The 16,356-nt window shown below is 50.2% G+C and overlaps 1 protein-coding gene across 1 annotated transcript in view; it reads left to right on the top strand.

Annotated features, from left to right (window-relative positions):
- MTCL2 (microtubule crosslinking factor 2) overlaps window positions 1-16,356 on the top strand; it is an 870,692-nt gene that overhangs the window by 287,282 nt on the left and 567,054 nt on the right. Inside the window, exon 3 of the mRNA XM_078652323.1 lies at window positions 8,806-8,868. Within this exon, the coding sequence (XP_078508449.1) occupies window positions 8,806-8,868 (63 nt within the window). The remainder of the gene's footprint in view (window positions 1-8,805; window positions 8,869-16,356) is intronic.

The raw sequence follows: 16,356 nt of genomic DNA, 5'->3' as shown, positions 1-16,356 counted from the left end.
TGTTGATCCACTGTCTAAGGTTCTAGAAAGGTTTTTTTGTCATTTTTGTACTCTAGCGCAGACAACCTTTGTTTGGTGTGATGGCTCTCACTGGATACCTTCCTGATGCATGAATCAGGGAAAAACAAAAATTGCAGAGCTGCCTCAGAAACGTGCTCACCTTTAACAACTGATAACTGCTGACCCACCCCTATCCTCTACCATCTTCATGACAGAGCACAGGAAGATGTACCTGGCTGCCCATTGCTAAAAGGACCATAATGAAGGTGTCAGTCTGAAGTGAACCAATAAAGGTTTGTGGCCAAAAGAAGGCGTAAGCGTTCAGGAGTTTAACTTAAGAACTAAGGAATATAGAATCTGAGATTGCCGAGTTAGGAAAAGGTTTTTTCTCAACAGTCAGCCCAGGATTTGCTGAACTATTCTGAGACACAAAATTAAATGCATAGCTTTCTCTCTTCATGACTTCTTCCCACCAACTCCTCTAAACGTGCACCAATCAGGTTGCGCTGTCTCCTTGGAACAGGTAAACTCCCCTCTTTCCCAGCATCAAACAAAGGTACGCACAGCTGCAGGACCTTGAATGTATCATTGTTCCGGACTGCATGGTACAAGTGGAAACAAAACACATTTTTAATTGGTCCGATCTGCTCTAACATTCCTAAGAGCAACACAATGGGCTACTCTTAACTGATGTAGGTTATCTTGGTCCTGCAATGAAAAAGAGAATGTGAAGGCACATTCCAAAATCAACATCATGTTTAACAGTGTAAAAGCTTTTGAGCAACTGAGGCCTACTCGCAGTTAGGCCAATGTTAAAAATGCACATTTGGTTAAACAGAAAAATAATTCAAGGTAATAATTATACTTCAATTTACACAGTGTGGTTTCTTTATACGTTTATGGCCACACATTAACACATGGATTAACATATGATTAGTAAAATTATGGAAATGTGGAGAATGTTGGTTCTGTCGGGTACAGAATTTATTCTTGGTTTACTGAATAATAACAAATAGAAAACTGTACTCAAACCTTTCAGTGATCATCAATAAAAAGGAAATAGAAGAAAAGACAAAAAACACACAAAAAAAATAAATCAATCGAAACTTGTATTGAGGAATAAATCAATATATTTTTTTTACTTTTTTTGGTGTTGAAATAACATTAGAAGGCTGTCACTGTTCATGAACATACGATTTGTTCAACCGGCGCAAGTGATATGGTGAAAAAAGTGCGAAAAATGTGCTAAATGTGAACAAGATAAATACAGTGCTGTTCAAACTGGTCATTCAAATGGCATCCATCCCTGGTACATAAATCTCTGCACCTCTTGGGATTGAAATTTCCATCTCACGTGGGGCGGAGAGAGTAGGGTCAGGATTATCACAAGCACGTCGACGTTTTGACCCAGAGAAGTGCACGTAGTAGGCATAGCGAGTATTCCCCAGGACAAGGCGAACCAAGGGACAGCCCGAATTAAAGAAAGGAAGGTCTTCAGGGTATGGTCCACCGTAGGCTGGATTAAAAAAAGCAATGACTGAAGTGAGGTCCTTGATGGTAATGAATCGCATCAATGGGGCAGCACAGTTCTGTAGCTCTCTGGCGCTGTTCTGAGGGGCACTGGGTTACCCCATTATACTATATGTAGGAAAATTATGGAGCATTACATTTCACTGCTCCACCACCTTCTGCAGGCATGCAATCTCTATACTTCCACTGCCTGCCCAGGGAAGCTCCATCCACCCTCTGTCTTGTGCCATGCTAAACTATGGGCCATCCAAAATGATCCCACTGGCCCCAGCCCTCACCATACTCTGGATCTGGCTGCCATGCATTTGCAACTCAGCATGCCCACAGAGACTCAGCGCAAGGGGTCACACTAGAACTGAACTGTTCAAGGCATGTGGGCTGCTAAATTCATATCTGTAGCATAGATCGCCGCCTAGTGTTGGGTCTGGATCATTGCACATTGTTGTCCTGGAAGAGTCTTCGAAGTATCACGAGATAGGTGGCTCCTCCCCTGGACTACAGTGCGCATGGGCATCGACTCCATCCCCAGATTGTTTTTTTCCGCCATTGGGTTCGGATGTGATTTCGACGTCTCCTGTTCGGAATCGTAAAAGTACTTTATCTAGGCCTAAAGGCCTTCTCGGCACCGTCGGTATTGTTCGCGTTCGGTCCCGTCTCTCTTCCAGCTCGTAGAGTCGGATATCCGGGGGGTCGTGAGACTCTTCGGTGATCGGGGCCTAGTCGACGCAGCGAGACTTCGACGGCATGGAGCGGAGTCCATTCAAGAAATGTCCCGTGTGTGGGTCCAAGTACCCACACATCGACGTCCATCCTGTGTGCAACAAGTGCCTGTCGCCGGACCACGATGAGGCCAACTGTATGGCCTGTTCCAGATTTCGATCGAAAAAAACGATCAAGCTTCGGCGCGTGGCGCGCCTTGAGGCCCAGCGATCAGCTCCAGCACCGGTGGACATATTTGACGACCCCGGGGAAGACGAACAAGTGCGTCACCTGCAGATTTCCCCTACCCCGATGGAGGTCGAGTCCGAAGATGGAGCTGATGACCACAGTCCCGACATTGAAGAATTCGTCGAAGGTAGGGGACGACGACGAAGCATATGGGGCCATGGAAGATAGCTCGGAGGATGAGCTATGCCCCGTTCGTACTCTTACGAAGGCTCAGGTCACGGGATCGCCATGCGGCCTTACCCACGACCTTACACCTCGATCCACGGCCCCGCCTTCCGGCTCGGCTACGGACACCTCCGCGGAGCCGCCATTACAGAAAACGAAACCGAAACCCTCGGTACCGGTGAAAACAAAGATGACCGACACGCCATCGAAACCGAAGACGTCCGCTCCGGTACCGACGCCGTCGTCCTCGGGGGCCCCCAAACAGGCGCACGCTGCAGACCAGGCTAAGGTGCCGAAGGTGGTTGCGGAGCCAAGCTCGAAGAAGCCCATCGGGTCGGAGTCTACCAAGGGAGACAAGCCGACGCCCAAGAAGACTGCCGTTCCTGCATCGGGAAAGTCTGTCGCGCCGAAGACCAAGGGGCCCGTCGACGCGAAGTCGGTGAAGGCCGCAGAGCCGAGGTCTGGGGCCGTGACCCCTAAAGGGAAACCGATCGATCCGAAGCCATCGGCATCGACGTCTACGGTAGTGGACAGTGTAACGGACACACCGGTCACGAGTGCTCCTCGACCGGACAACCACAAGTCGGCCACGCTCGGGTCTTCCCCAGGGGGCGGACCACGGACATCAGTCGGATCGACGAAACCGTCAGCTTCCTTTACGAAGCAGGTCTCGGACTCCCTCAAGCACCTTAAGGTCAAGGCTTCAGCATCGGAACCGAAGACTCCTTCCGCGCCGAAGCTACAAGACGCACCGAAGACCTCATCGGCACCGCTCGTCTACACGTTGCCGCCTAAGGTGGCGCCAAAGGCCTTTGCACCGCGGTCGGTGCCCAAAGACACCGTGTCGACGTCCACTCCACCGGCTGGGACCGTGGGTCCTCGACAACCTTTGGTTGAAGAACGGTCGGAGCATTTCATCGATGCCGACACCGGCAAACTCACGCTCTACAAGAGGAAGATTACTTTGCAACCTTTGCAGTCCTTTACAATTCCTCTGAAACGTAAAAAGCCTGCAGCAGACACCCCCGTTCTGGTGGAACAGATTCTTCCTCAGCATAGGCGGAGTGCCACACCTTCACCCACGTACTCAGATGGGGATGGAGGGGACCAAGATGAGGAGTACAACTTCCCTGCTCATACAGAGCCTGATGAGCAGCAGGAATCATGGATGGATACTGGTGATCAAGGGGACCAGCAGACGGTCCAGGATCCACAGGTCTTTCACGTGAAACAGTCCCCCACTGAGGACTCTGCGGCGTTTAATGCCTTAATCGAAAGGGCAGCTACAAACCATAAGGTGGAGATGCATGCTGACCCCGTGGAAGTGGACTTCCTTTTTCACACTTTCTCTACTGCTGAAAAAACTGTCAAGACTCTCCCCATGTTGAAAGGGGTCCTTAAGCATGCGGCAGACATTTTCAAGGAACCCACAAGATCCCGGGTGGGAAACCCACGCATCGAGAAGAAATACAGACCGGCACCTGGCGACCCCACCTACATACGGGGCCAATTGCCTTTGGACTCTTTGGTGGTCTCTAATGCCCGCAAGAGGGCAAACTCCCAGACGACGGGTGAAGCTCCTCCCCCAGACAAAGAGTCAAAAGTGCTGGAGTCATCTGGGAAGAGGGTAGCAGCTCAGGCGGCCAACATATGGCGCATCTCAAACACGCAAGCTCTGTTGGCCAGATACGATAGGGCACACTACGACACCCTAGAGCAGCTGTTACAACACCTCCCAGACCAGTTTAAAGAGGGAGCTGAAATGCTTATCCAGGAGGGGAAGCTCATCTCCAACGCTGCTATAAAGTGTGCGCTAGATGTTGCAGACACAGCAGCGAGAGCGATGAACACTAGTGTGATGTTGAGGCGTCAGGCATGGCTCCGCATCTCGGGATTCAAGCCAGAGATACAAACTACTATCCTCAACCAACCCGTTAATCCAGACAGGTTGTTTGGCCCAGAGGTGGACACCACCCTGGAGAAGATCAAAAAAGATACCGAGACTGCCAAGTCCATGGGGAGCTCTCCAGTCACAACAATTTAGAGGGAACACTTTTCGTCGCTCAGGCACTCGAGGTGTTAACAGAGGGCACATGTCGCAGCAGACGCCATTCAATAAAAGTGGCGCACAATCCTCCTACAGCAAGCAGGGCAGAGGTGGATACAGAGGAAACAGTGCCAAGGGTAGAGGCAGAGGCAACAACAGTTCCCGTACCTCTGCCGCCAACAAACAGTGACTCCCTGTCACTGCCCCCTGACCATCCAACACCTGTCGGGGGGGGGGAGACTCCAACAGTTCCTGCCCGTCTGGAAGTCCATCACCACAGACAGGTGGGTCAGGAAACGTATCCAGTTCCTCTATTGTTTAGAACTGACATCCACCCCACCACCCATGCCCCCAAAACACCGTCCTATGTTAGCAGAGCACTTGCACTTATTGCTGCAGGAGGTTCTAGTGATGCTGCAAAAAGGCGCAATAGAGCTCGTGCCGGTGGAGGAGGAAGGCACAGGGGTTTATTCCCTGTACTTCTTAATCCCAAAGAAGGATGGCTCGCTCAGACCGATTCTGGACCTCCGCCCCTTAAACCAGTACATTCTTTCGGAACACTTTCACATGTTGACACTGCAGCAGGTTCTTCCCTTGTTACAACAGGGAGACTTCCTCGCAACCTTGGACCTCAAAGATGCTTACTTTCACATACCACTCCACCCCTCCCACAGAAAGTACCTCAGGTTCACCATCCAAAACAGGCATTACCAGTTCAAGGTGCTCCCCTTCGGAGTGACCACTGCTCCCAGAGTGTTCACAAAATGTCTGGCGACAGTGGCGGCACACCTTCGGAGACAGAGTATACATGTCTACCCTTATCTGGACGACTGGCTCGTGCACGCAAAGTCAGCCCAGCAGTGCGCCGCCGACATGACCCACACCATTCACCTCCTTCACAGTCTAGGATTTACACTGAACTACCCGAAGTCACACCTCCAGCCAGCCCATGTGCGGCAGTATTTAGGCGCGACTATCAATACTCTGGCTGCCACAGCTCAGCCAAACCCAGCGAGGATCGCCAACATCCAGTCGCTGATCCAAAAGTTCAGACCACAACACTCACTCCCAGCGAGAGTGTTCATGCAGTTGATCGGCATGATGGCCTCCTGCATCTTCATAGTCCCGCACGCGAGACTCCATATGCGTCCGCTCCAAGAATGCTTAGCGCATCAGTGAACTCAGGCTCAAGGACAACTAAACGACCTATTGTTGGTGACGGGTCGGGCATACAACTCTCTGCATTGGTGGAATCCACACAACCTTTGCAAGGGCCGACCGTTCCAGGAGCCTGTGCCACAGATTACTCTAACAACGGACGCGTCTCTCCTAGGATGGGGGGCTCATGTGCTCCACTATACGGTGCAGGGACTATGGACAACGCAACAAGGAAGATGCACATCAACTACTTGGAGCTGATGGCAATCTTCATGGCACTCAAGTCCTTCAAAGTACACCTGTGCAACAAAGTCGTGTTGATCCGGACGGACAACATGACAGCCATGTACTACATCCAAAAGCAGGGAGGTACGCACTCTCCACAGTTGTCTCATCTGGCTCAGAGCATGTGGAAGTGGGCCATTCAGAGGAACATCTTCCTCATGGCGGAACACCTCCCGGGCACGGACAATCAGATGGCGGATCTGCTCAGCAGGTACAGCCACCAGATGCACGAGTGGGAGTTACATCCATCAGTACTCCGCCCGTACTTCCAGCAGTGGGGTCATCCAGAGATAGACCTGTTTGCCACGGAGGAAAACGCAAAATGCCAAAGCTTTGCCGCCAGGTTCCCTCACCCACTATCGCAGGGCAATGCGATATGGATGAACTGGTCAGGCAGATTTGCGTACGCTTTTCCCCCAGCGCCTCTCATTCCGCTGGTGGCAAGAAAGCTAAGGCAACACTCGATGACGCTCATCCTAGTTGCTCCAACGTGGGCGCGACAACCGTGGTACACCACGTTCCTCGAACTCTCTGTGGTACCGCATCAAAGACTGCACCTCACACCCCGTCTCTTGACGCAGAACCGTGGAGACATTCAGCACCCAGATCCGCAGCAGCTCAATCTGGCGATCTGGCTCCTGAGGTCTTAGAGTTTGGCTACCTTGATTTGCCCCTTGAATGCATGGACATCATCCGGGAGGCAAGGAAGCCCACTACCAGAGCTTGCTATGCAGCAAAATGGAAGCGGTTTGTCATCTACTGTACGGAGCACGCTATTAACCCGCTCGATGCCTCCATTCCTAATATCATCTGCTATCTGTTGCATCTTTACAAATGCAATCTAGCATACGCTTCCATTCGGATACACTTATCCGCCATAGCGGCTTACCTCCAAAACAGGCAGCATCTCTCTGTCTTCAGGGTGCCTGCCATTAAAGCATTCCTGGAAGGGCTGAAGCGGGTCATCCCTCCCAGGACCCCGCCAGCTCCTGTGTGGAACCTCAATGTGGTGCTCACCAGATTGATGGGTCCCCCATTTGAACCTCTGCATTCATGTGAACTTCAGTTCCTCACATGGAAAGTGGCTTTTCTCATTGCCATAACGTCTCTACGACGTGTTAGTGAGCTACAGGCGCTCACCATCCAAGAGCCATTTATACAGATTCATTCAAACAGGGTGGTGCTGCGCACTAACCCCAAATTTCTCCCTAAGGTGGTGTCGCAGTTTCATGTCAATCAAACTATCGAACTGCCCGCATTCTTTCCCAACCCAGAAACGGTAGCAGAAAGGATGCTCCATACGCTTGATGTCAAAAGAGCGCTTATGTACTACATTGACAGAACACAACCTTTTAGAAAGACACAGCAACTCTTTGTTGCCTTCGCAGCTCAGCACAAAGGCAACCCCATTTCCAAAGCAGGAATAGCCAGGTGGATCGTTAAGTGTATTCAGATTTGCTATCAGAAGGCTAAGCGCACTTTAACGGTCCCCCCCAGGACACACTCCACACGCAAGTTGGGGGCCTCCATGGCATTCCTGGGTAACATTCCTTTGGAAGACATTTGTAGGGCAGCCACATGGTCTACACCACATACTTTTACCAAACATTACTGTGTGGATGTGCATTCCAAACAGCAGGCAGCTGTAGGACAGGCTGTTCTTAAAACACTTTTTCAGACTTCTGCAGCTGGCACGGGCGGCCGCCGTTAATGGAGGGACTGCTATGTATTCTATGCTACAGATATGAATTTAGCAGCCCACATGCCTCGAACTGAATATGCTACTTACCAGTATGCATCTGTTCTTGGCATGTAGGGCTGCTAACATTCATATCGCCCGCCCTCCTCCCCGGCGCCCGTAGCGGCTGCAGACTTTTTTCTTACACTTTATCTCTAGCATGGCCATCACTTTCACTGTTAAACTCCATCTTTGCCACAATGGCTAAAAACAATCTGGGGATGGAGTCGATGCCCATGCGCACTGTAGTCCAGGGGAGGAGCCACCTATCTCGTGATACTTCGAAGACTCTTCCAGGACAACAATGTGCAATCATCCGGACCCAACACTAGGCGGCGATCTATGCTACAGATATGAATGTTAGCAGCCCTACATGCCAAGAACAGATGCATACTGGTAAGTAGCATATTCATTACATGAGTGGGGTCAGTAGACAACACTCCTTTCCGACACAGGAGAAAGGTGTGTTCGGAGCTAATGAATCACTGACCTCTGTGTCCTGCCATCACCACTTGATGTGATCAGCCCAAGACATTGACAGAAGTGCCATATTGGTTGTGAGCATACGCTTGGTGCGTCCTCCATATCACAGGCGTAGGCCACACTGCACACTCTAAATAAGCATGTTGGCAGGGTCAACAATAAGTCAGGGTATCGGTTTCATATGCAGTTTGGTTAGTCCTATGAGGGGTACACACCTACATACCATGCAGGGAGCATTTCCACCTCAGTGATGATTTGATTTCCCTCCCTGTGAGCTTCTTACAATGTAGACTCCTAATCACCTTGTTGAAGGTTGCACTGTAGTACATGCAACAATATTGCATCCTTTATGAATGATTAATGTATTTATTATTCACGATCTACATAATGCCATTATGCCCACATTTTACTAAATTGACTGAATATGAACTGTCTTAATGTTTTGACTTAGAACTCCTTCAAGAAACGAGGAGGACGCCCTACGGGAAAATCTGAGAGGAAGTCTTTCCTGCAGGTAAATATTGTATTGTAGTATAATTGCTTTTATGTAGTGCTTACTACTCTGTTGAAACTATGAAGTACTTTATCATGAGTACCATGCAAACTCTATAACCACCAGTTAGTGCTTAATGTACGGATTTTCAGTTAGTCTGTTACTCTTGTATTCTCAGAAGAAACTAGCCCATGTTTTTGCCTAGTTTTTGTATTGAAATCAGGAGTGATATATGTGTGTTAGAAGCTACCTAGGTGTGCTCTATTAGCCATCGAAACTATCTGTCAGGAATACTACCTCATCCGAGTATTAAACTATATGCTCACAGCCGCCCTGTAGAGCACCTGAGAAGCGCTATCCATTGTTGTGCCCATCATGTTTGTCCAGACTGCTGACGGACGGTGTTTGGGTGCGGCTGAAAGGGGCCTAGTGCAGTGCGCCCTATTATTGGCGGCGGTGCGGCGACGCAAATTGCTGCTGCCTTGGACCCTGAGGTCTGGTCTGACCACCACCTGAGTGAGGAGCGTGCCCCCGACCCTGTCGGTAGGCTGTGGAGCGGGCGGCGCCTGACTCCTCGGCAGCCAGGCGGGACGCCGGCAAGCGGCCTGAATGAGGTGGCGTGGCCCTGCCTGGATCATGGGTGGCGGCCATGAGTCCTGGGGCCGGATCCATGCCCCCCTTGTGAGAGGGGGGTGAGTTCCCCGCCCAGCCAGCGACAGCGGTGAGATTTGAACCCAGTCCATCGGCAGCTGGGCGAGATACAGGAGTTCGGCCCAGAAGGATTGGCGCGGCCTTGCCCCGGCCGAGAACGCTGCCACGAGTAACCAGGGTGACGACTGTGGGGCATTTCTGCCGTAGCCCATCTGTCTCCCCTGCCGTGCTTGAAGCAGTGAGAGCCCTGCAGTACTGGCACCTCTGGCCTGGCAGCGAGTCGCGAGTTGAGGCCCGGTGCGAAGACCGGGGTCTGGTGAGTGCGCACATTGTCTGCTAGCGAGCAGATATGGGGCTTATTTGGACTGTGCTGCAGGATAAAGGGGAATTTATTGACGGCCCTATATTCGGAAGAATGCGTGGTGAGTGCCCATATCTATTATTTGGCCTGCTATAAACTGCTGTGCTCTCCTTGTGGTCTGTGGGTTGTCCTCCCCCCCCCCTTATTTTCCTACTTGATCTCCTGCTGTGTCACCACCTGCTGGCCCAGTCTATATAGAAGAATCCTGCCTTGCCCTGTGGTTTGAGCTGGAGTGCGGGGTGGATTGATCTGGGGCCCCTTGCTTACGAGCGCTGTTGGTTGCATGACTGGGAGGCTTGGGACAGCTGTAGTGCGACCTGATCTCTTTGAGACCATGGGCAAGGTGGATAAATCACAGCTAAGCTGCAGTTTGAGCAGTGCAAGTCGAGACATGAGGAGGTAGGTGCTGGCAAGACCCTTGAAGGGCAGAATTACACTGGTTTTTTTTATTTTAAGTTTTTATTTGTTTAAATAACAAACTTGCTGACAGCCAATGACATTTGTGATCTCAGTTTGTACAATTGGCAAGGTAGCAAAATTATTGACATAAGGTACACATTTACTGTACATTCCAACTTGTAAGACAGTAAAGCAAGACAAGAAATATCTTTTCCAAGCCGTTCATTTGATCCCACAGTAATGTGTGCAGTCTAGTCACTTAGATCTGGGTCTGAGGCCTCAACCGGGGGGGGGCGCAAGTGTAGCTGCGAAATGTATTCCATTTACCCCATATCTTCGCCCACTTCAGAATGACACTGTTGATGAGTCTGAAGGGTACATTCGCCGAATGTTGACGGCAATGCAGAACAGCTTATCTACCATTCATGGCAAAATTGACTCTCTGGCCTATCGGATAGACCACATGTTCGAGTGAATTTATAAGCATGCGGAGCACCTGGATATGGCGGAGAGGGGGGTGTCCGAAGTAGAGGATGCCCAGATGGAGAGAGCCAATGCCCAGAAACAGATGGGGAGGCTCCTAAGCGCTCTGCAGGACAAGGCGGAGGATTTTGAGGCTAGATCGAGAATATGTAATATCCGCCTCCCGGGCCTTCCTGAATTTACAGCTATGGGCAATATGGAGGCATTTGTCAAATAGCTCTCGGTGACACTCCTAGGTCGTGACACATTTCCTGCCATGTTTGTCGTCGAGTACGCCTATTCTGTCCCTCGGTCCTAGGCCCCCGCCGGGCGATCCCCCGTTTCCTGTGATTGATAAATTATTAAACTATAGGGACAGGGACGTCGCATTGAGGCGAGGTAGGGAGATACAGGACCTTCAGTTCAAGGGCTCTTCGCTCTCGCTTTTCCCTGACTTTACCATGAAGGTGCAGGAGACGAGGAGACAGTTTGCTCCTTTGAAACGTTGACTGCGGGAGCACAGGTTGGAGTATGCAATGCTGTACCCGGTCAGAATGAGCGTCATCATGAATGGCAAATCAAGGATATTCACGGACCCCAAGCCCCTATAGAAGGCCCTCAAGGAGTACATCAAAACTGATGAGCGGCAAGGAGATACGGAGGAGCTGGCTGGGGTGACTGGCCGCGACCTGGAGGAACAAGACTGATATTGTTGTACCTTAGTTCTCGTTCATTTATTTGAATAGGTATGTTGCAAAGGGTTTGTTGTTCGAGGTTTAATCAATGCTATGGTCAGTTCTGTTTGGGACAGACATTGTGACATTATGCACACCATTACTCTCTACTGGTTCACATCGACCTAGCCGGGAGCCCTTTAAGATGGCGGGCGGGGGACGTCCTCAAATTCTTTTGGGTCCAGTTACTCTCTGGATGTATAAATTGTGTTCTGATGGCTATGTCTTACTTCTGAGCTTGTAGGAATCTAAGTGGTGAGCTGGTAACATCCGCCCCTGTGTGTTACCCACTGTATGGCGTCATGCCAGAATTGTGTTTTTTTTTATGCTGTAATCTTTGTTGGAGTATTTATGAATATTGGGGGGGAGGGTGAAATTTCGACTATGCCATGTTGGGGATTGCATAGCATCATATTGTGTTTTGTTTTGTGATTGCAGTGTGTATATGGTACCTACTAATCTTTCGAACAATGCATGGCTTCCTGAGAGAGGGCTGGAGCAGCAGGACTGATCTAGATAGCGCTGACCTAGTTATTGTAGTCGGAATGCGGCAGGGCCAGGGTAGTTGAGTTCGCCTTTTAACATGGAACATCAGGGGCCTTAATGATTTTAGAGAGCTGTGAAAAGTGGTTGCTTATCTTACTCGACACAAGATTGATACTGCTCTACTGCAGGAGACCCATTTGCCCCTAGATAGTAAAATGCTCACACGTATGCAATTACACGGTCACTTTCATGGGGCAGGGTTCACTACACATGCCAGGGGGGTGCTCACCTGGGTTAATCCTAGATCAGGGATTATGTTGGAGATGCTTGGGGCGGACCCAGGAGGCAGGTACATCATTTCTAGATGCCGAGGGCGGGGAGTAGATCTGCTTATAGTAAATATTTACAGACCTAATTACGACAATCCGCAATTTTACCATGAGTTGCTTGGACGTTTGAGGGGGGAGACATCTCTGCTGCAGCTATGGGGTGGGGATCTGAACTGTGAGCTGGATCCGACTTTGGACCATTCCGGGGGCTCTGCACGGCGCCCTTGGTTTCTCTCATTACTCAGCCCTGTATGAGCTCCACACCAGAATCGATTATTATTTTGTCTTGATCTCTGTATCCTCAGATTTGCGCTTGCTCGTTTCTCTCCCACTCTTTTACCGACCACTCTCCAATAATGCTGGACATTGAGAGCCCACAGAAGAGGCCTGCTCCTTTCACATGGCGGTTTCCTCCATACTCTCTGCTGGACAGTGTTTTTAAGTCTGAAATGGCTGAGGCCCTAGAGCGTTTTTTTAAAAACGAATATTGGCTAGGTTTGTCAGTTTTCCATTGTATGGGAGACTTTTAAAGTCTGCTTCAGGGGGACAGCCATGGCTAAGCATTCTGGGGTCCTCCGTTCTATTAGAAGGAGATTGGCTAACCTTGAGGTTCGCCTGCTCAATCTGGAGCAAGCTGCTCGGCAGATGGTGATGCCCGGGCAGGGGAAGAATTGAAAAATACTTTAGAGGAATATCGCAAAACCTCTGACAGCGAGGTCAAACACTTGGAAAAGTGCAGTCGCCAAAACATATGGGGAAGGAGAGAGGCTGGGTTCAGTTCTGGTGGCTCTGCTGCAAGATAAGTGGGAATCGGGCTGTGTGACTGAGTTGTGCGCAGCGGGTGGTGAACTAATGAGGGATCCAACTGGAATAGCTGATAGGTTTAGTCAGTACTACTCTGACCTGTATCGCTTTAGAGCAGCAGCTGATGAGGCAGCAATCCAAGAATATTTATAGCACATTCATTCCTGTGGTTGACTCATGAACACAGGGAGCACCTAATGAGGCAGCTAGACTCCAGGGAGGTACTCCCTGCGCTAAATGCAATGCACATTGGAAGCCCCCCTGGGCAGGACGGCCTTAAGGTCGCTTTCTATAAGGAGTTTACGGAGTTGCTAATTCCACACCTGATTACACTTTTCGAGGAGATGGGGAGGATTGCAGGATACCCCTCTCATTGAGAGGGGACTTAATAGTTACATTATTGAAGCCAGGTAAACCCCCTAATGAATGTTAGTCTTTCAGGCCTCTGTCACTTCTTAATGTTGTGTAGGAAGGTGGATATCTGACTATATGGTTACCCCAACTTTTTGCCTAGTGTTTAGCTGGTTTTTGTCTTAGTTGGCCTGGGATCCTGCTATTCAGGGCCCCAGGCTATCTGCTCTCTCTGTAAAATGGACTCCATGTACTTTAGGTACATATCTAATTGGATATTGGGTCACCTTGTGAGCCCCTGTATAGTGTACCATAGGTACCCAGGGCTTAGGTGCATCCAAGGCCTGTCAGGGGCTGGAGCATGAATTATGCCACCCCTGGCTGGCCATCCAAACTGACACCACAGGCTGATCACCCAGTTCTGGCGGGGGGGGGGGTAGCATTCCACCCTTCTAAAGGGAGAAGACATGTTGGTTACTGCTTTACCCGGTTAAAGTTAAACAGAGCCTCAGCATCACATAATGAATGCTGCTGCCACAGACACGAGTGTGACCTCCTGCTGCTGGACGAAACTCCGGCAGGGGAGGCCTAGCACCTCACCAGACAGGCTTTTAGTGTATTGGGGCAGGGAGGGCTGAGAAATGAGACACTGCCTGGGGCCCACAAGGTGCTCCATGCATAGCCCGGTTCAAACCAGTTGCTGGGGCACTCCAGCCCCAGCTCTGGAGTGAAACTGGACAAAGGGAAAGGGGTGTAACCACCTGTGAGAAGATTGCCTGGTATATGATGTTCACTATTCTAGTGAGCACCTTGCACCAGTCCAAACAACCCTTATGGTGATGGTTGTAAAGTCAACCTTTATAGACCAGCTATCCTAGTGGTAGCATGGACGGAGCAGTCTTAGGCTAACACTCTAGAGAGCATGTGAAGCCAATTGTTTTACCAGCAACAATCCCTTGAATACCAAATGAAAGGACACCACACAAGGTATATATAAAATATATATGTATTTATTACTAACACAACCCCTTTGCACTCTTTATGAGGTCAGAGTTCGAGATACAGCACAAGTGACTCAATAAGCATACTATAAGTTGCACAATACAATTCTGCCCTAGGGGCCTCACGAACCATATACTAAATAAGTGGTATAAGAACCACTTCAGAACAGGTGAATAGGCCTAGGGCCTAGGGAATCGCTGGGACTACGCTGAACCACCACAGGGTAGGAAATAGGAGTCTCACAAGATGCGTCTGCACTCTTTATGAGGTCAGAGTTCGAGATACAGCACAAGTATATGTTAAGTTGCACAAATACAATTCTGCCCTAGGGGCCTCACAAACCATATACTAAAGAAGTGGTATAAGTACCACTGCAGGAATAGTGAACAGGCCTAGGAAATGGGTGGGGCTACACTGAATAACCACAGGTTAGGAAGCAGGAGTCCCACAGGATGCGTGTGCAGTGTCTAAACAAACGTGCGGGTTCTCATAGATTTAGAATGGGAACGTAAAGTTTAGAAACTAGTTGATTTCGGACAGTCCGGGTGGACTTCGAGGAAACCCAGTTAAATTAGGACACTTGGATAGTTATTACCCACGGGAGCACCGGAGTACTCGCGTTACCTCACCCAGGGAAGCCGGGTGCATAGGTGTGAAGTTGTGTCGGGTTTCGTCGTCGATTCCTATGGAGAGCTGCAAGAAGATGCTGCAGGCGACCAGGAGGAAGATGTCCGGATGGATCCAAGGGCGGATCGGAGAAGTGAAGAACCTGAAAGCAGAGGGGACAGAGTCTGGGTCACTAGCCAGTGACCAGGGTGGAACCAGGACGGAACCAGATGATGTCGAGCTGCGATCAGGTGAAGAAGTGAAGCTTGTCTCTGCAGCCACGTGGACCAGGAGGCGTCGATGATGACCAGGAGCTGGATACGGACTGTCCCACGAAGGCTCTCGCTGTTGGCGGTGTCGGCTTCCGGATCGGAGTCAACAAGCCTTGGCAAAGGCAACCCACGCAGCATACAAAGATTGGCTTCTTGTACAGACCAGCAAGGTCTGTGGAGCTTCCCTTTTACAGGAAAGCAGGAGCAAGCCCAGAGCAACCAGGCAAGCAGCATTGTTTCAAAATGGAGACTTCAAGATGGCCACTGGCCAACGGGCTAGCAACTGTGATGACGCATCAAGAAGAAATGCAGGCACAGGCCCCACGCGGCACTCGTGGAGTGTGGAGGGCTGAGCTTCGGAGCACTTACTGCTCTGGGTTTGGCCTTCTCAGGGTCCAATGCACAACTTCAAGGACGACTCAAAAGCTGCACAGTTAGCAAAAAGCAGGTACTGCAGGTTGTCCGGTCCCACGTCTCTCATGTCCGCCACGGGTCTCAGCTTTGCTGTGGATGTGGGTCGGGGTCAGAGAAGTCTGGAAGTCCAAAGGCTGCATCGCTAAGTCTTCGGGTTCCGGCGGGAGCGTCGACAAAGCAAACCGGCAAGTTACTGATGGTGCCTTTTTGCACAGGGTGGTCACTCCTTGACCACAAGGGAGATTCTTCAGTCTTCTAGTTTCAAATAGAATGTCGAAGGTCCAGAGTTTCGTTTCAGAGTTTCAGTTCAGGGTAATCTAAAGTCTCTAGACTCAGGTCCTACCTATATACTGATTTGAGGGGCTGGTAGGCCTTGGATGCACCTATGCCCTGGGTACCTATGGTACACTATGCATGGGCTCACAAGGTGACCCAATATCCAATTAGATATGTACCTAAAGTACATGGAGTCCATTTTACAGAGACAGCAGATAGCCTGGGGCCCTGAATAGCAGGGTCCCAGGCCAACTAAGTCAAAAACTAGCTAAACACTAGGCACAAAGTTGGGGTAACCATATAGTCAGATATCCATCTTCCTACACAATCCCCCCCCACCCCCCCCCCCCCCCCAACGAAAG

The sequence above is a fragment of the Lissotriton helveticus genome, chromosome 7 (assembly GCF_964261635.1).
Source record: "Lissotriton helveticus chromosome 7, aLisHel1.1, whole genome shotgun sequence".
NCBI classification, from domain to species: Eukaryota; Metazoa; Chordata; class Amphibia; order Caudata; family Salamandridae; genus Lissotriton; species Lissotriton helveticus.
The sequence above is the reverse complement of the archived record's forward strand: the minus strand, read 5'-3'. Positions and strand labels throughout refer to the sequence as shown.